Source organism: Pituophis catenifer, unplaced genomic scaffold, assembly GCF_029215685.1.
Source record: "Pituophis catenifer annectens isolate HBS135680 unplaced genomic scaffold, rPitCat1.0.hap2 SCAF_5, whole genome shotgun sequence".
NCBI classification, from domain to species: domain Eukaryota; kingdom Metazoa; phylum Chordata; class Lepidosauria; order Squamata; family Colubridae; genus Pituophis; species Pituophis catenifer.
The window spans coordinates 106,473,072-106,493,007 of record NW_027256885.1 but is presented as its reverse complement, the minus strand read 5'-3'; the positions used below and the strand labels follow the sequence as shown (position 1 = coordinate 106,493,007).

The 19,936-nt window shown below is 45.8% G+C and overlaps 1 protein-coding gene across 1 annotated transcript in view; it reads left to right on the top strand.

Moving 5' to 3' along the window:
- Positions 1–19,642, top strand: part of RBM33 (RNA binding motif protein 33) — a 324,419-nt gene extending 304,777 nt beyond the window's left edge. The window contains exons 17-19 of the mRNA XM_070944365.1: positions 14,366–14,578; positions 16,771–16,959; positions 19,577–19,642. Of these exons, the coding sequence (XP_070800466.1) occupies positions 14,366–14,578; positions 16,771–16,959; positions 19,577–19,630 (456 nt within the window). The 3' untranslated portion in view covers positions 19,631–19,642. The remainder of the gene's footprint in view (positions 1–14,365; positions 14,579–16,770; positions 16,960–19,576) is intronic.
- The last annotated feature ends 294 nt before the right edge of the window (positions 19,643–19,936 follow it).

The following is a 19,936-nucleotide window of genomic DNA, read 5'->3' as shown; positions in this document are numbered from 1 at the left end:
AACTGGAGCATCCCACCTAAATGAGATGTTTTGTTTCTTTAACTCAGTCACCAAAAATCCAAAGTCCTTTCTATCTTTTAACATCTTGGACGGCAGCTCTTTATATATCCAAATCTTCCTTCCATTCATTTCTAGAGTGGAGTTAAAAGACTTTTTGCACGATATCATTTCTTATTCCTTTATCAGTAAAGTAAATCACCACATCTCTAGGCAACTGCCTTTGCTTTGCCACCCAAGAATTTACTCTGTAGGCCTTATCAATCTTACAGGATACCTCTTCAGGACTAACCTTTAAAATCACAGCCAGAACTTCAGCAGACATCTTTCTCAAATCATCTCTGTTATTTTCCTGTAATCCCCTTATTCTGACCGCAAATTGCATGGATCTAAATTGCATCATTGTGACTTCATTTTCAATCCTTTGTTTTATATTATCTGCATTATAAGTCTTGTGATCAGCTTCCTTTATTTTAGACTCTACTTCTGAGCTATTTTCTTGAATATTTATCAAATCATTTTCAATTCTTTGTATCTTATTATCCAGATTATGAATCTTATAATCAGCTTCCTTCATTTTAGACTCTATTTCTGAGTTGATATCTTTATCCATCTTTATAATTATTTCTGAAAAGCTTTTCAAAGCTGTTACAATATATCGTTTCAGGTTATCATACTTTTGTTGTACCAACTCTTTAATTTCCTGTCTAAATTTTTCAAGATTCTGGTTCACAATCTCATCATGTCTTGCCATCTCCTCCAAAACAAATTCCTTTAGGTCTTTAAAGCCATTCTTCTGCATCTGCAAGCTCAAAACTTGTTCATGTGATTTGTAAATGGGGGAGCCCCCCCCCCCCCCCGCAGCTTGGTTGTCTGGCTTTATCAGTTTTAACGCCATCCTGCCACACAAACAGACTCTTTTTAAAGAAAAAGACTTCTCTCCAAACAATATCAATATCAAGTCTCTAAGAAGGAAGAAGCATGAAATAGGAATTTTTCTCTTCACTTCTAACCAGCATTATTGCTTCAGATACTTTGCAACGTATTAAACTATTCAAACGGAAGGACTTTCGCTTTCAGCTTTCTTCTCAAGCCTCAGCCAGTCGCCATTTTAAACTTTCTTTCTTCCCCCTTTCACTCTTTCTTCGCTTTTAAAATCACTCATAGGGTTGTTAGAAATACTTGCAATTTAGAATCCCAAATCCAGATTTCATCCAGCTTGTTCAGACAATCTGTTAGTTTTTGTTGATTGGATTGGTCCCATCGCCTGGCTCTGCAAAGCGCAGAGTTCCCCCGAAGCCCGGATCAGCGGCCAGCTGGAGAGGGAGCCACATTCTGCTTCCTCCCCAAGAGTAAAAAAAAAAACTCTGGGGAGTTCGCAGAGGGCTCTACCTGCTCTCACCGGCTCTCTCTCACGTCTCCTCAATGAGATGGAGTTTTTCGAGCCGTCTCTCAGCTGTAGAGACGGCTCTTACGGGCGACGAGGCTGGCAGGCCCGAAAGACCGTCTGGCGGCGACGGAAGCCAAACTGGAAGCCACCCCAGGGAGTATTTCAATGGTACAGTCCGTAGCTCTGTGGGGGGGCAGCACATCCGAGGCCCTTTCACTAAAAACTTCTCGGAGATCCCAATACTCCTTTGGAATCTTTTCATCCCCTTCGATGTGGCCTATTGCCACTTCCGCCCTTTCATGTTCTACTCCGTCCTCCAGGGGAGTTTCTTCCCTCTCTAGTCTCGGTTTTCCGGTGCGAATGCACAAAACCCCTGTCTTCCAGTTAACACGTGGGTTCCATCTACGGAGCCAGGGCAGTCCAAGTATGAGGGGTCGTTCCATGCCAGGGGCCACAATAAACCTGAGGGTCTCTACGTGATCCCCCAATTGCATTTCAATGGGTTAGGTCACAAAACTGGCTGGGCCCCCTCCTGCAATCGATCCGTCCAACTGACAGAATGCAATGGGCCTTTTTAATGTTTTTAGCCTCAGGCCCATTTTCTCCACCACTTTCGGGCTGATTATGCACCTGGTGCACCCAGAGTCTAATAGGGCTAACATCTGCGCATGTGCCCCTGTGGACGGCACCCTTATTTCTATGGGGATGAGCATGGGGCCCTCAGTGTGACTCACCAGATCATCGGAGTCGGAGTCCGTCCCGCTGTCGTCCGCGGTGGTCGGATTTCCCAACTCACCTTGGTTTCGGGGAGCGAACTCAACGACTTCTCCTTTCAGGGCGGTTTCGCGAGCTTTTGCGGGTGCTTTGTCAGCCTTCTTTGGTCCCGAGCCAGTAGATTTTGGCACTGGCTTGGAGAAACATTTGGCGGCCCGATGGTCTTCCTTTCCACATTTGAAACACGTGAAGGGCTTCGATTTGGGTTTGAATTCCGCTCTCCCCGCGCCCGTCTTTGGTGCTCCTTTGTGGTAGAAGGAGGATGACGGGTCCCCTGCACGGCCCCCTCGGAGTCGGCTTCGGGCCAGCTCGATCTCCACATCCTCAGCTACTACATACCAACTCTGCAAGTCTTCGGGGACCCCCCGTGCTCTACAGACTTTGTATATGTCTTCATTCAGTCCGTCCTTGAAACTCTCCAGTAGGGCCGCTTCTGACCACCCTGTCATGTAGGGCGCCAGTTCGTGAAATTCTTGGGTGTATTTTGCCACGGATCTCCAGCCCCCATGAACAGGTTGTAATTCCTCAGCAAGGGGGAGTTATTGTAGAGGACCACCATCCATTCAGCTGCTACTCCCTCTAAGACATTCGTGCCGCATCTCACTCGTGCCACATCTGATAAGTAATCCTCCCCCCAGTCCTGCATGTGGTTCCACACTTGGGTCAAGAAAAGCCCCAAGGTCTTCGGATTCCCATCATATTTTCCGGTTAGGGGGTAAATTTTTGGCTTTTTGCGTCTGCGGGGTGGGGCTTGCAAGGCTGGGGGTCCCTGGGCTGCTGCATCCCTCGCTTGAGCTCCAGAAGCCTGAGATGTTACTTCCCCAGCTTCCTCTTCCTCTCCCCCACAGGCTGTCTCTTCTGGATCCAGCCTGGGGTAGTCTCCTCCCTCCTCCACAGGGAATACATAAGACTCACGTCTTTTCCGGCTTTCCTCGGCATTGCGGAGGAGTTGCATTGCTTGAGCAATCATGAGGCTCTCCTTTTGCTCTTGCAGCCACACTGCCTCTCCCTTACGAGGTCTGGAGCTGGTTACTCCTTGGGGGGTCCTCCCCAAGTCCAGCAACCTTCCTACTCCCCTCGACCATCTAGCTTCCTCTGGCTCCTCTCTCAGCCGAATTTTTTCCATCCATTCCGCAGCTTCCTTCTCCGCTTGAAGTGAAATTATAGTAGAGCCAGAAGCTCCCATCTGGTCTCCTTCACTCTCTTGGTCAGACATATTTTGGGTTCAGCCCCCTTGGTGTTTATCCGGGATGGCTGGAGAAGAGATTCTGCTTAATGTCAGGTGTGCTTCCTTCAAAGTCCAGGAAAGAATGACCCAAACTCCATTGTTTATAGAGAAAGGTACTTTTACTAGAAAATGAAGTGAACGCAACCAAAGGAAAGCAGAATCTAAGGCAATAAGCGCAAAAATTGCATATAGAAAGCATCCCCTCCCACTGTCCACCGTAAATCATCCAATCCAAAGGTCTCCCAGGGGTCAGGTGGAAGCACACGTCTGGCAGCGTCATCAATCAAGAATGCCACGACCGTTGACCTGACAGCAGCTTCAAAGATACAGTCCGGTGGCTTAACTATCGCTTTTGATTCCTCCAGATTCCTCCAGCATGCTTCCCTCCCCCATGCTACCTAACTCTCCCCCCTCCCGTTACTATGGCAGCCAAAGCAGTAAAGGCGGAGGCTGACAGGGTCTTTTCCCGTGTAAGATTGAGAGCATCAATCTTACTGAGTAGATGGCTGTGATGCCACATCCCGGGCTTTGGTTTGGCTCCAAGTTTGATGTCTTGCCATGTGTTCATGGCGTGTGTCAGTTTGCTTTGTGTGGGGATCAGAGGGGGGCGCAGCAGCTGGTGATGCCGCCATGGTCTGGCCTCTGGATGGTGGTTGCACTTCGTCTATGGGATGGGTTTGGGTTTGGGTTTGGGTTTGAATCTGGTGAGGATGATTGGTGGTGGTGTCATGTCTTATCTTGGGTCCGGTGTTAATCTTTGTGGCTGGGACTCGTCTGTTGACTAGGGCTAGTTTCCAGATGTCCGGTAGGCGGGAAGTATCGTCGCGTTTATTCATGTTATGGGGGTGTTTCTCTATTTGTTTTGGATTTGTCAAGGCTTCTTTAATAGGTATTTGGGTGAAGAGGGATATGACATCGAAGCTCACGATAAACTCGGAGCCAAACCAAAGCCCGGGATGTGGCATCACAGCCATCTGCTCAGGACATTACATCAACTACCCAGACCATTACCCAGGTCGTTACAACACAAAAGACTAATGGGCACACATCAAGGACCTCACTCACACAGGATGTTACAAAACAGCCGACTAATCTGCAAACATCAACTCCATCAACTAATCAAGATGTAACAACACAGGGAACCACCCCGCTCACAGCAACAAAGCCAGCACCCCACACCTCCCCACCAGTATTTATAGAGAGACGGCAGCTCCGATCACGCTTTGCTCGCGCAGGCACGAAGCCAAAGGCACCAGCCTGAAGATGACGAGTGGGACCTCGTCGAAATGTCACCAAGATGCTCTCAATCTTACATGGGAAAAGACCCGCATACGCCAAGACTTGCATATATATAGCCAGGTTCTACCTACATAAGCCAAGATATTATGCAGCCCTAGTTCAGTGAAATCACAATTCACTAGTTTCTGGGCTTTTTTTTCTTTTCCTTCTGGCAGCCAGCAGACCCTTTGCTGCCCATTGGGAGACTAAGATAGATCTATTTTGGCCTTATAAGGCCTCATCAGTTAGCCACACCCTCATCTCATGTATCCTCCCTGTAAAGGTACAATATTTGTACAATACAAATATTGTACCTTTACAGGGAGGATACATGAGATGAGGGTGTGGCTAACTGATGAGGCCTTATAAGGCCAAAATAGATCTATCTTAGAAAAACAAATATGCACCGCCACGCTAGCCAGCAGATCCGGGCCGATTTCACCGAGGCTCCACAGAGATTCCCGACGCCTTTCCTGGCAGCCACTCGGCGCGAGGCTATTTCCGCACCTTTCTCTGCCGCATTTTTTGCCGGATGGCTAGCGGCTTGACTCCACGCTCCCTCAGCGCCCGCCTTTCTCTAGCAGATTCAAGACTGCAATCTAACTCGTTCGGGTGCAGTAAGTAGCTGTTGGAAACAACGGCAAGGCTTGTTTGGGAGTGAGGGAGAGTAAGATATTGCCTTAACAAACGCACGGCTTCTCATTAGTGTGGGGAATTACTTTAATTTTCAAAATGGCGGACGCCAGGAACAGTAACTCTTCCCGCGTGGCAAGCGCCAGGGGAAAGAGGGGCCTCGATTCGAACCCTGGAGAGGGATCCTCGGGAGACCATCATCGTCCCAAGTCTGCTAGGACTACAGATAGGGCTTCTCATTCTAAAACCTCTAAGACCTCTTCCTTGTCTAAAGATGAGGACAGGAGGCACAGGGCGATGGAATGAGCCTTTCAGAAGGCTGAAAAAGAGGCATCTAAGGAACTGGTTCCAGTATAGGAAACCATTTCTTCTCCTCCCTTGCACCCGTGGCCAGCCTTTCACCACAACCCCAGGCTGGACCGGCCCTGTCGCCAGATCAGTCTGCCCAGGGGGACTGTATCAATACTCCAGATGTTTCTTCAGTGTTTCCCTCAGTCACTTCAGACAAACCTCCACCCGCTTCGTCTCCCCAGTCATCTCCCAGGGACACGGGGTGAATCCCTCATGGCTTCTACTATGGGCCCCAGACAAGGGGAGGATCATTCCCTGGTAATTCCCCCCGCTTTAGTGGATTTAATTTCTGAATCCATTAGGCAAGGCATTGCCCAAGGACTCCAACAAAGAGCTTCTTCAGAAGTTTCTAGTTATGTCGACCGCCATAGTCACTCATTGCGGTCTCAACCAGTTAACGACTCTGGGGAAGTTCGTGCTCGGCCAACCTCCCCTGATCATGTCAGTCAGGACTCGTTTGGAAGACGAGGTTCTCCTAGACCAGGATGTTTCTGAAGACGAAGGTTTGGAACCTGACCAGCCCTCATTTGTAGGTCTTTTCAGGCCTCAAATGTTTAGATCTGTTATTCAAGGCTCAAAATACTACACGCCTTGGGGGCACTTCATCCCAAAAAGAAGCTGTTCCAGCTTCTCATGATCCTACTACATCTCTATTTCAAGAGCCTTCGGTTCAAACAGAAGTGGTACCCGCTCCTAAACTGTTCTCAGATGTGGTCCAGAGACTATGGTCTTTCCCTAGTTCTGGTCCGGTCCCTAACGGCCTGGACAAAAGATTTTACAATATGGCTTCTGATTTTGCTAATCTTCTGCAAGTTCCTTCTCTAGATGCTCCAGTTGTTGCCCTAGCTTCGTCTTCTCCCATCACAGGTCCTCCCGACGAGTCTCTCCGCCCAGAGGATAAGAAAGCAGAACTTACTCTGATTAAAGGCCACCAAGCTTCAGCCTGGTCAGTCCAAGCTTCTTCAGCTGCTTCCTTTTTCAATCGAGCTTTAATCCTCTGGCTTCGCCAATTACAGGAGAGAATCCCATCTTCGGATGTAAGATCTCACCAAGACATCAACAAAATTCTAGCTGCAGTGGAATTTTCAGCGGATGCTACTCTTAATGCAGCCAGGTTTTCCGCCAAGGCCATTGGTACATCCGTCACTTCGCACCGCCTCTTATGGCTGAGGCAGTGGCAAGCTGATGCCAGAAACAAATGGTGCTTGGCTTCTTCGACGTTTTCTGGTGACAAGCTATTTGGGTCCTCATTGGAACCTCTTCTCATCGAAACAAAGGACCACCACAAGATTTTGCCTTCTCTATTACGTTGCTCAGACTCCCGGCAGCAGAGCTCCTTTCGCTCCCATTCCTTTCGTTCCGACAGTGCCTTCTATCAACACAGACCCCAACGATCCTTTCAGTCCAGAGGTGGACAGCAGCAAGATTCCCAAGTTAGACAGGGGTCCCGATTCCAATCTCGCAGGTCCTTCAGGGGTGGCAAAGGCCGTCCCTTCCGTAGATCCCGTTAGTTCCCCCCTGACTCCTTAATTGGGGGTCGACTGGCGCTTTTCGCCGAGCAGTGGGACTCCTCTATTTCTGATTCCTGGGTCAAGCACACCATTCATTTTGGTTTATCCCTCGAATTCATCTCTTGTCCCCCCCCCAACTGTTCCTCCATTGTCCCATTTCTCATAATAGGGCCAAGCAGGCTCAGATTGAATTGGCTATTCAACATCTTTTAAATATCAGAGCCATACAGACGGTGTCCCGGGCTGAGCAGGGGCAAGGATTTTACTCCCATTTATTTTTAGTCCCAAAGTCCTCGGGAGGTTGGAGGGCCATCCTTGACCTTAAATCCCTGAACCGGCATATACTCTATCGCTGCTTCAAGATGCAGTCCCTCCACACTATTTTACTTTGTATTTGCCAAGGTGATTTCTTGTCGTCCATTGACTTGACTGAAGTTTATCTTCATGTCCCCATTTGCCCTGAACATCGCAAATTCCTCTGGTTTTGTTACCAGGGTAACCATTATTAATATAGAGCCCTTCCCTTTGGCCTTTCTTTGGCACCAAGGGTGTTTACGAAAATTATGGCAGCCCTTATTGGTCATATCAGGTCTCTCTCCCTGTTTTATTTGGATGATATTCTCATCCTCTCCCAATCAGAAGCCCGAGCCCTGAGTGATCTTACTTGCGCTCTCCAGATCTTGCAAGTTCATGGTTTTTTAGTTAATCGGGCCAAGAGTCATTTACTGCCCTCCACTCACATTCAGCACCTGGGGGCCATTATTGACACAATTAGTTCAAAGGTTTACCTGACACAGGAGCGCCAGTCCAGCATTTCCGAGCTCGCGGGGCGGTTTCAGGCCCAACGCTCAACTTCCCTTCTGGGTCTCTCTCGCTTGCTTGGAAAGATGGTGTCTTCCTTTGGAATCATACCTTGGTCTCGTCTTCACAGCCGAGAGCTTCAGTGGCTTCTCCTCCCTTTCCAACAGGCTCACAGGAGCACCTCGGTGTCCCGGATTCCCCTCCCTCCGGTGGTCCTCCGATCTCTGGATTGGTGGACGTCCGATGCAGTGACAAAAGGCTGCATGTTCCAGGAACCTCACCAGCTAATCATCACAACAGATGCCAGCCTATTCGGCTGGGGCACTCATCTAGGTCCTCACATAGCCCAGGGCCAATGGTCTCAACAAGAGCGAAACCTCAACATCAACGTTTAGAACTCAGGGCCATTTATCTGGCTCTTCAGAGCTTCGCCTGTCATCTCCGGGGTCAGGATGTTCTCTTCCTGACGGACAACGTCTCGGCCAAGGCCCATGTGAACAGGCGGGGGGGACCTGCTCCAGAGCCCTCATGCAGGAGGCTCTTTGCCTGGGCCTGTGGGCGGAAGCTCATCTGGCATCCCTTCAAGCAGCCCATATATCAGGGACAGCGAATGTCCAGGCAGACGCCCTCAGTCACTCCCCGATCGATCAGGCGGAGTGAAGCCTTCACCCTCCTCTGTTCCAGGAACTGTCGTCTCGCTTCAGCATCCCAGCAGTGGACCTATTTGCATCCTGGGCCAATCATCAGCTTCCAAGGTTCTTCACCTGATTTCCAACTCCGGGAGCAGAAGCCGTGGATGCCTTACACAGCCCGTGGCCTCCTGGGCTTCTTCTTTATGCCTTTCCCCCACTTCCCCTGATATCCAGGGTCATCAGAAAGATGCTTCAGGAGAAAGTGGAGCTCCTCCTTCTGGCCCCTTACTGGCCTCGCCATCCGTGGTTCGCGGATCTGGTGTCCCTGTCGGTGGAACCACATTGGAGGCTGCCAGACGACAGAATCTCGCTACGGCAGGGCTCTCTGGTATATCCCGAACTACGGTGGTTCCGACTAACCACCTGGAGATTAAGCAGTTCCTCCTGACTAAAGCTCTCGTCTCACCGGAGGTCATCACCACTATCCAGGCCTCTCGCAGGTCATCGACCGATCGCATTTACAATGCCACGTGGCAATCCTTCTCTAGTTGGTGCAGACATCAAAATATTATCCCTACTTCGGTTTCCATTCTAAACATCTTGGACTTCCTACAGGATGGCTTCAAGTCTGGCCTGGCTCCCAACACTCTCCGACGACATGTGGCCGCTATCTCTTCCATTCTCACCTGTGGATCCTCAGACACCATTTCTAAACATCTGCTCATTCGGAATTTTCTGAGGGGCGCTTCCAACCTTTGCCCTCTGGTTGCCCATCAATTTCCCACATGGGACCTTCCCAAGGTCCTTTCAGCTCTCACCAAGTCTCCCTTCGAGCCCCTGCGGGATGTCTCCTTAAAGTTCCTATCCTTCAAAATGGCCTTTCTCATTGCCATTACGTCTGCCCACAGGATCTCCGAATTGGCGGCCCTTTCCACCCGCCAGGACCTCTGCATTATTCACAGTGATAGGGTGGTTCTCCGGTTGGATCCAGCGTTCTTCCCTAAAGTTAACTCTACCTTCCACCGGTCTCAAGAACTCGTGCTTCCCAACTTTTGTCCTTCCCCTCGTCATCGGCTGGAAAAAGCCTGGCACACGCTGGACATTCGGAGAGCACTCAAAATCTATATTGCCCGAACTTCCACTTTCCAGCGCACTGAAGCGCTCTTTATATCCTTCCAGCCTTCTTCTATGGGCTCCAAGGTTTCTTCCACCGTCCTGGGCCATTGGCTCAGAGCAACTATTTCCTTGGCATACAAGTCCCAGACCTTGCCAGTGCCTCGTAACATCACAGCCCACTCCACCAGGAGTGCGGCCACCTCGGCGGCCTGGTCTACTCAAGCCTCCCTGGAAGAGGTATGCCGTGCTGCCACTTGGACTTCGCCGACTCCTTTCATCTGGCATTACCAGTTGGATGCCTACGCTTCAGCGGATGCCTCATTTGGCAGAAGAGTACTCCAGAAGGTCTGCGCACAGGATAACTCACGGGGCTGGCCTTCTCCCTCCCTATAGGTATATGGACTTTGGTATGTCCCGTGCCTGACTGCCGTTCCCGCCGTTTGGAGAATGGGCGTTGGTTTTACCTGATATGCCCTTTCTCTGACAGGCAGGCACGGCAGTCAGCCCCTCCCTGTACTGGGCCGTCCCCGGTTCACAAATAGGGGGGCGGGCTTGGGATCTCTCAATTTCTTCTTCCTATTTGTAGACACGTCAGTCTGCCAGCATCCTCGTCTCTAAACTGGAGAGTCACAGGAAGAGGCAGGACTTATTTGATTGGCAGACTCGGTCCTATTGAAACAGACAAGGGTCGCCTCCCATGCCTGACTGCCGTGCCCGCCTGTCAGAGAAAGGGCGTATCAGGTAAGACCAACGCCCATTTTATAAAAATGTGTATGATAAGATAATAAAGATAGGGAATGACAATGTTTGTTTGATTGGTGATTATAATGCAATAGTGGACATTAAAAAAGATTATGCAAATAACCAAAAAACAAAAATAAAAAGGAACAACTTACCCAAAGTTTTTTTTTGAAATGGCAGAAGAATTAAATCTATTAGACATCTGGAGATTTTGTAACCCAGAAGAAACAAAATTTACTTTCTATTCCAACCCCCATAGATCCTGGTCGAGAATCGGTATGGCCTGAATATATGGAGATCTAGTTAAAGATATTGAAACTGTAGAGATTATGCCAAACACCTGAGCCGATCATAATCCTCTCAAAATAATATGGAAAGGGCAAAAAAGAAAGAAAGGCACATGGACATTGAATCCACAAATTTTAAAAGAAAAAGAATATATTCAAAAGATTCTAAAAGAATTGGAATTATTTTTTAGAGACAACAAAAAACACCATACCTCATTACAAAATCTCTGGGACACTATGGAAGCATATTTAAGGGGGATTACAATAGCATATATTGCAAAAAGAAATAAAGATAAGTGGAGAGAACATAACATTTTGTCTGAGGAAATTAAAAAATTAGAAAATCAACTACAAACAGATCCGGGGGATGAACAAATTAAACATAAAATGGCCCTAGTGAAGCATAAATTGAATATTTTGGACCAAAAAGAATTGGCAAGAAACTTAAAATTTGCAAAACAAAATTACTTTGAACATGCAAACAAGCCAGGGAGGTGGCTGTCTTATCAATTAAAAAAGGAGAGAGAAAAAAGAATAATACACCAACTACAGGATGAAAATGGAATTGTGGAAAGTAATATGGAGAAGAAAAAAGAAATCACACAAGAATTCTTTGAGATGCTTTATAGACAGGAAGAGACAGAACAAGGAAAAATAAGTGATTATTTGAAGGAAGGGACTGGGTTTTCATTGATGGAAGAAGAAAGGGAAACATTGAATAAGGAGATAACATTATTAGAAATTAAAGAAGCAATTTGGAAACAAAAAAGTAATAAAGCCCCAGGACCAGATGGGTTGCCAGGGGAAATTTATAAACACTTAGGAGACTCGATAGAATTATTATTATTGGAAGTATGTAATGAAGCCCTGAGGGAAGCAAAGTCACCAGAATCATGGAAGGAGGCATATATTACCTTGATCCCTAAAGAAGGCACAAATAATAAACAAATCAAGAATTATAGACCAATCTAATTGTATATGTGTTTAAACAAAATGTGTTTAAATATGTCGATTAAGTAGGAATATGCGGGAATAGATGAACAAAGTTAAGAATTACGTACTGTCAGAATGACGTTGAATTGTATAATTATTATGGATGTATTTTTGTTATAGATATATTTTAACTTTTTTTTTGTATTTTAAATGTTAATAAAGGTTTATAATAAAAAAAAAAAAAGACAAAGGCCACTCTTTTGACAGTAAAGACAGCAAAGTCCACATTTTGGACAGAGAGGACTGCTGGTTTGAAAGGGGTCAAAGAGGCCATCTATGTCAAAATTGAACAGCCCTCTCTCAACAGGGGCAGAGGGATACAACATCATCTCCAGTCTACAACACAGTCCTTTCAACAGTTCCAAGAAGGCTCCACATTCATTTGCACCACTCAGGTGACCCTGATGACACAGATAAACCTCCAGGTGGCCTTAACAGCTCCCTAAAAGAATGCAAATGACCAGCTGTCTGCAAGGAGTATAAATCCTTCCATTCCCCACCATCCAGTCAGAGCTGAAGAAGCTTCTTGGATGAGAAGTGAAACGTCTTCAAAGAAAAACCAGAAAGTCCAGTTGCCTCTTGAAAAAACACCTTTAGGACAACTGCTCCATAAAGACAGCAGCCTGACTGGATCAGACCAAAATCCTAACTCATCTTAATCCAGCATCCTTGCATTTCCATTAGGGATGTGCAAAATATTATGATCAGCAAGTATTGGATGGTTCATGTCCATACTGAAGTCATTAAGAGCTTATCTGGGCACAGATTGTGAATGCTTGTGTGCTAGCAAAAATGTTACAGGGTGAGAGGCAATGGCTAAAACATGGGACGGCTAGGCAAGGTAAGACAGGGGAGAGGGACATGTGGACCAGACAGAAATGAAGATGGGAAGGTGGTGTGGTGGAATCTGGAGCTAAATTGAGAGGAGGAGTGAAAAGGCTGGCTAGCCTTGAATCGATGATGGGGTGGAAGTGGGTAAAAGGAGATCCTCCCTAAAACTTTATTAGTTCTATAGTGAGTGCATTAATCTGGCAAGATTCCTGTCAATAGGCAAGTAGCAATAAACATACTACTCTGATCAGCTCCTTGTGTAGGTTCTGGTTCCTTGCGCCTGAAAGGAGGTGAGCATGTGCTGAGAAGTAATTAAAATTGAGGGCTTAGGTAGGTATACCTTTCTTGAATTCAAGTGCAGCGGTGGATAAGTGAAAGGAAGATGCTGGAAATATTGATGGGCAGGCTGATAAAGAGGTCGTGCAGGGATGGAGAAGAGAGAGGAACAGGTTTATCAACCTTCCTCTAGTTCCCCTGTCAGATGAAGGAGCCATCTGACAGGGAAACTAAGGCAATATAATCCATAAACTATCTGGGTTTGGTTTGGACAGATTTTTACTCCCTGGAAAAGTCTGGATGACCTTTTAAGCCAGAATGTGTGTGATGACCCAGGGCGTGGCACAAAAGCAACACAGCCAGAGAACAGGTCTAACTCCCCTTTATTGCTCCAACTTTGCCCCCAAACGTCCCCATGTTTACTACAAGTCCTGGAGCAAAGCTCTCACATGCACCTTCAGCAGCCTCTGGCTGTGAGTAGTCCAGTAAGCCAGGTTAGCCAAACAGTAACCAGAGCAAGAAGTTCAGCGAAGCAGGCAAGCCCCACAAAACAGAGCACAGTAATCTCCAGGCATCGGCAAGTGCACATGAGGCTCCACAGATTCAACGCTTGTTCCCGACAAATGCCCCTCCCACTGGCACCTCCTTACATCTCAATCCCCAGGTGTGCCTTGTGAAGGGGGGTGGGGCACTCTCCTCCCTCATAGCCGGCTCAGTCTGCGTTGTTCTTGCCTTCTCTCTTCTCTGCGTGCTCTAGGATCAGGAGGGGGTGGTCCTTGCTCTTCGCCTGAGCTCTGTCTTTCCTGCTCCTCCCTGTCTGCAAGCCTTTCTAATCCTGAAAAGCCTTGCCCGGACTGACTCTGCCCTTCCCTAGTTTCCTCCAAGGCCAATGGAGCCGCCCCCTCGATCTCTGTGGACTCTTGTTCCAGCTCATCTTCCCCCGCAGATTCAGACTCCGAGGGGGGCATGACAATGTGTTTGACCATCTTACCCTGTGGTAAAATGGGTGGTCAATAAATTTTATAAATAAAAAATAAAATAAAAATCCATGCTTGAATCAAAACACATTTTCCATTTTGTGTATATCTTCAAATGTTGACAGTCACCAGTATGAGGTATTTTCATGCCATAAGCAGGACATGGAAAGCAAGAAGTCCTCAGTGTTTTGTTACATAAGTAGTCAAACTGACTGAAAATTCTTGAGTTGAGAGCCTCAGAACTACAGTGCTCGAAATTGCAGAAAGTTGTACTAGCATTTGATTCACATATATGTCTGTTGAAAACTGTACAACTTGTGTCTTATAACTCCAAGAAATAATCATACAGGAAGAAAGTTCTGCTAAGTGCCTTCTCTTCCTAACCCCCTCCCAACTTTAGGAAGCCATGCATATTCTCTTCTGAATAAAGCATGGTCTTAATGCTTCTGAATCTGATAGCCAAGTTCTGTTCTACAGTAGCTGTTGCCAAAAATATGTAGTAGTTTTTTAAAAAAAAACTTGAACAGAATGTTTTTGACTTTCCTACAGGGTGGTGAGAATGTTGACTTTTCTCATTTGGAAGGACCACCTCACCGGCTTTCGCAGCCATCAGAGCAGAGACATCAGCCAATGCGGAAGGTCACACTGACAAAGGGGACAGTGCAGCAACCGCATCAGCCTCATCAGCACCATCTATCACAGATTCAGTCTATGTTTCCTCAAGGACTAAAAAATATCCCAGGGATACATCAAGTGAAAAAGGTACTGATTCTGGTTTGTACTGATATCTTCATTAGTTGCTTGAAGAAATAAATTTTCAGGGTTATTGAGACACTGAATTTATTACCTACATTAGCAGGTAAGGTAGGAGAAAAAGAATTTGTCTCAGTGGTATAGATTAGTGAGTTGTTTTGACTTCAGATAAAGTTTTGGATGATTGAAACATTCCTATGTGTAACGTGGTTCTCAGCATTTCCGTATCTTATACTCCCAGATAAGTTAGGTTCCAATTTTTAACATCTTGAGAAGCATCAATCAGAATTGATGGGAAATGTATTCTAACTGGAAGTAACTGTATTGGGGACTGTTGATGTAAAACCCTTTTGTAAGATCTTTGCAACTGTGCATTTTCATGTGGTATTATAAAAAAGCTTGGGGGCCTACATTTTGCAATCTATAGTTCTTTATTACCATAACATATATCAGAGTTGTTGGGACTTGTCTTATGGAACAGCTGTAAAGTGGGAAGGGTTAACTTGAGTTGAGGACACTGTTGGAAATAAAAGTTTTCATGAAGGAAAGGGATGTTGCTTTGGCAATCCTTGGTGATTTGGGAGTGTTTTCTCCTAAGGATGGAACTTTTTGTTACATTGGAGTTTTCCTATGATTTTGGAAATCATTGGAGCCTGGTGACACAGTGGTTAAGTGCAGTATTGCAGGCAAACTCTACCGACAGCCTGGAGTTTGATCCTGACTGGCACAAGGTTGACTCAGCCTTCCATCCTTCCAAGGTTGGCAAAATGAGAACCCAGATGGTTGGAGGAAATATGCAAATAATGCTGACATTGTAAACCACCCAGAGAGTGCTGTAAAGTGCTATTGGGCAGTATATAAATCAGTAATGCTATGCTGCTGTGCTGTTTCCTATCTGTGTACTATTAAAACTGTCTTGTCTGATTGTAAACTTCAATTGGACGAAACAGTTCATTGTAGGGCAGGGGTGAAATGCTCCCAGTTCGGACCGGATCGCCTGATCCGGTAGCGATGGAGGCGGGTGGTTCGGAGAACCGGTAGCAAAAATCCCTCCCCCTCCATTGCCCAGCTGAGCCACGCAATCATCAGAGGCTTTTTTTTATTTTTAAAAGCATTTTTTCTACAACCTCTTTGGCCGAAAAAATGCTTTTAAAAGTAAAAAAAAAGCCTCTGATGATCGCGTGGCTCCGCTGGGATCATCAGAGGCTTTTAAAAGCATTTTTTCTACAACCTCTTCAGCCGAAGAGGTTATAGAAAAAATGTTTTTAAAAGGAAAAAAAGCCTCTGCCAATCAGGCAAGTCAGCTGGGATCGTCAGAGGCTTTAAAAGCATTTTTTTACAACCTCTTCAGCCGAAGAGGTTGTAGAAAAAATGGTTTTAAAAGTAAAAAAAAAAAGTTGGCCACGCCCACTCAGTCATATTACCTCCCCAAGCCACGCCCACAGAACCGGTAGTAACAAATTTTACATTTCACCACTGTCATAGGGCAACAATTTGTAAATCAACGTACCTCAAAAGGGCTAATTTACAGAAAGCACCACAAATCTGGGACCCATGTCAAGGTTGACTCAGCCTTCCATCCTTCCGAGGTAGGTAAAATGAGGACCCGGATTGTGGGGGCAATAAGCTGACTTTGTATAAAAAAGAACACCACTTGGGGGGGGGGGGCGAAAGCCCTACTAAGCAGGTATATACAAAAGTATGAAGGCTATTGCTTAATGCATTGTAAGCCGCCCTGAGTCTCCGGAGAAGGGCAGCATATAAATGGAACCAATAAATAAATGTCTCCAGTGGGATTGAAATTTGTGGCCGTTTGAGTGCTGCCACAGTTAGCCACGGTCACATCAACATCATTTCTAATGTTCCCTGCCAGCTTCCTACAAGGAAACTCAATGAGGAAGCTAGCAGGAAGTCAGAAGTTGCTCCCACTGCTTTTTTGCCCTCATGTGGTCATTCTGTTTCTCTGTTTGGCTAAGGAAATATCTCTGAAATGATGACTCAGTGGGTCATGGGCTGCCTAGTTCGTAATATAAATGAGAGTGAATCTAAGAGAAATGTGACTGCAAGGCCAATAGCTGTGTTTACTAGTGGAACTTTAGCAATTTGCCCTCCAACCCTTCTAAGAGAATATATAACTTTTGTGTTAATCTGTCATATTCTGTAAGCAGAAGCATGAAATCAAATACTTTTTTCCTCACCAGGGTATTCTGCATGGGAGAAGCAGGGGGATCACAGGCCAGATGGGTCGAGGCCGCTTGATGCCAAGTAAACCAAATCTGCGTGTGGTAGAGTGCAAACCTCAGCCCTGCATCGTGTCAGTGGAAGGGCTTTCTTCATCCACCACGGATATTCAGCTGAAAAACCTGCTCATGTCAGTAGGACCCATTCAGGTAGATCATCTCTGATTTTTTATACTTTTGCCAGAAATCTTAAATCCTACAAATCTCTATGCAAGTGTTTCTCAACCTTGGTACCTTTAAGATGACTGGACTTCAACTCCCAGAATCCCCCAGCCACCTTGCCCTATGGGGGATTCTGGGAATTAAAGTCCAGATACCTTAAAATTACCAGGGTTGAGAAACACTGCTTTATACTTTTGAAAGAAGAGGCACAATATGTGGTATCTGGCTGTTGACTACATATATTTAAAGATGTCCACCACCAATGTATCTGAAAGGAAAAAAACCCTTTTGGATCAGTAAATGATACTCACTTGCAGCCCAGTGGATGCTTTTGCAATCTTAACCTGGTCATTGATTTAACCCATTTTCTGAATTTGACATACACATTACATATGAATAAACCAAATGGACTGGGTTTGCATAGCACCAATAAGCCTCAAGAGAATTAACTAAAAATAAAACTGACCATGCTTAGCAGGTTACACAAATGCAGCCACCAAGTCTTTAGGTCAGTTAAAATGTGGTGGCTCAGTGGTTAGAATGCAGTATTGCAGGCTAACTCTGACCACAGCCAGGAGTTTGACTGGCTCAAGGTTGATTCAGCCTTCCATCTTCCGAGATCAGTAAAATGAGGACCCAGATTGTTGGGGGCAATATGCTGACATTGTAAACCACTCAGAGTGCTGTAAAGCACTATGGAGCAGTATATTAGTCTAAGTGTTAGTGCTAAAATGTGGCAGCATGCAGTGTTGTTCTACATTTTGCACCTACAAATATTTCTCCCAATTTTTATACAGCTCTTTTCTATCCCCTAATATGCTAACAAAGAATGGAAAAATTCATTCCATTCCATTCTAACAAGGAAAGTGGCGTAGGAGGCTAATGCCTCCTAAGGCAGCATTTAACATCCAGCTGCCTGCAATTACTGCGAGTTCAATTCTCCCCAGGCTCAAGGTCAACTCAGCCTTCCATCCTTTCTAAGGTGGGTAAATTGAGGACCCAGTTTGTGGGGGCAATAAGCTGACTTTGTATAAATATACAAAAGTATGAAGGCTATTGCTTAATGCATTGTAAGCCGCCCTGAGTCTCCGGAGAAGGGCGGCATATAAATCAAATTTAAAAAAAAAACTAATGAGAATATTTTCTTAAGCAAATGTTTTGGTGGATGCACATACTTATTAACACCAGTTATTCCCATGAGCCACCACTGAGCTCTTAAAGGACTGTTTTAGATGGGACTGCCTCCACCCAGTCTCACATCTAACTAAGTCAGAAGTGGTACCCAGGGTTAGGTTCTTCCTCACCATGTAGAGAAATTAACCCTTAAACAATAGAGGATCCTGCTTTTATTTGATTGCAGCACATCTTCTAAACCACAGGTGTCAAACTCAATCATGTCACGGGTCAGATTGTGATGTATCGTGAGGTTTTTTGCCTTTGCAGAGCTGGGGTGGGCGTGGCATGTGCGTGACATAACTGGCCCGCGGGCTGCCAGTTTGACAGGCCTATTCTAAACCATGAAGTGGCTGAAAAAGGAGGACTGGAATTTATGACGCAACCAAGTAATGTAGGGATGTTCTTATTCAGGTGTTCCTATCACCAGTGAAGGAAGGAAGCAAATATAGGGCCTGTTCTGTGAAGTAAAAATTCTCAGTGAAACATCCTTTGTTGACTGAATTTATCACCTTCCCTCCCTCCAAGTATTTTAAGGTAAAGCCTCCAAATTGGGTGTGAGTACTGAGGAGTTCCCAGCACTAAACAGAGCCCTTTGGTCTAGTTTTTCCAAGTCAGCTAAGTTTGGCTAGGTGCTGCCACATGGTGACTCAGGGATTACAGAAATAGGGTTTAAAGTACTATTATTTTAGGATTAGGCATGCATAATTTGAATAGATTGATATAGAGACCCATCTGTCTCTTGCTCTTGATACAAATTTTTGAGATTAGGATTATCAGCATTCTCTGAACCAGCTGGGAAAAATGTTTCTTGACAATCTGGGTCATTTCATGTCAAGTGGTCTGGGGTTCCCTGCTCGACCATCACAGATTTCGATAAAATTTGGTGTGAACATGCACACATGTCCCCAATGAACATTGGTAAAGTGCTATGTGTGCCGATGCAATACTTGCGGAGATATAGTCATATGTGTGACCCCATACTGCAGCCTTCTACAGTATGACTCGTTCTTTAGCATCACTTCTGGGAATTGATACTGTCGACCTGATGATGTACCTGAAGGCGCTGGAAGCACGCAAATAAGATGTGGTTCTGGAACCCAACAAACATCTTGTCTTTCAGGCCAATAAAATGAATAAGCAGGGCCTCGCGGATGCATAAATGTTACCAAAGCATCATTTGTTTGATCGAAATTTCCACGACGTTGCCTACCCACCATTTTTTGTCATAAATGCAGGCAACATAACAGCCGGGAAATATGTCAGCCAATTTTAAATTTGGATCAATGGTATTGGACATTTTGGCCACAAAGTTAATCGTGTCATTTGAAACTTTGCTGACAGAAATCGAATTTGAATCAACCGGCACAAACTGGTGATGATCTCTTGTGCCAGCTATTGTGCTGCTAACTTTCCATCTTTCTTTTTGCAGCATCCTGCTTTCTTCAATTTCTTCCTCGGAACGTATATATATTTAATTCCGTGAATGTTTCTGTCGCAAAAGTTGAACAGATCTGTCAGCAAATCACCATGCGATGGAGTTGGCGGCACGACAAAACGTTTGGCTACTCGAGCCAGCCTCCAGCGACCATCAACCGACCAAATACTGACGCCGACAGATCTGTTCAACATCCGCGAGGCCCTGCCCATTCATTTTATTGGCCTGAAAGCCAAGATGTTTGTTGGGTTCCAGAACCACATCTTATTTGAGTGCTTCCAGCTCCTTCACATCATCAGGTCAACAGTATCAATTCACAGAAGCAACGCTAAATAACGTGGCACGTAAATTCAA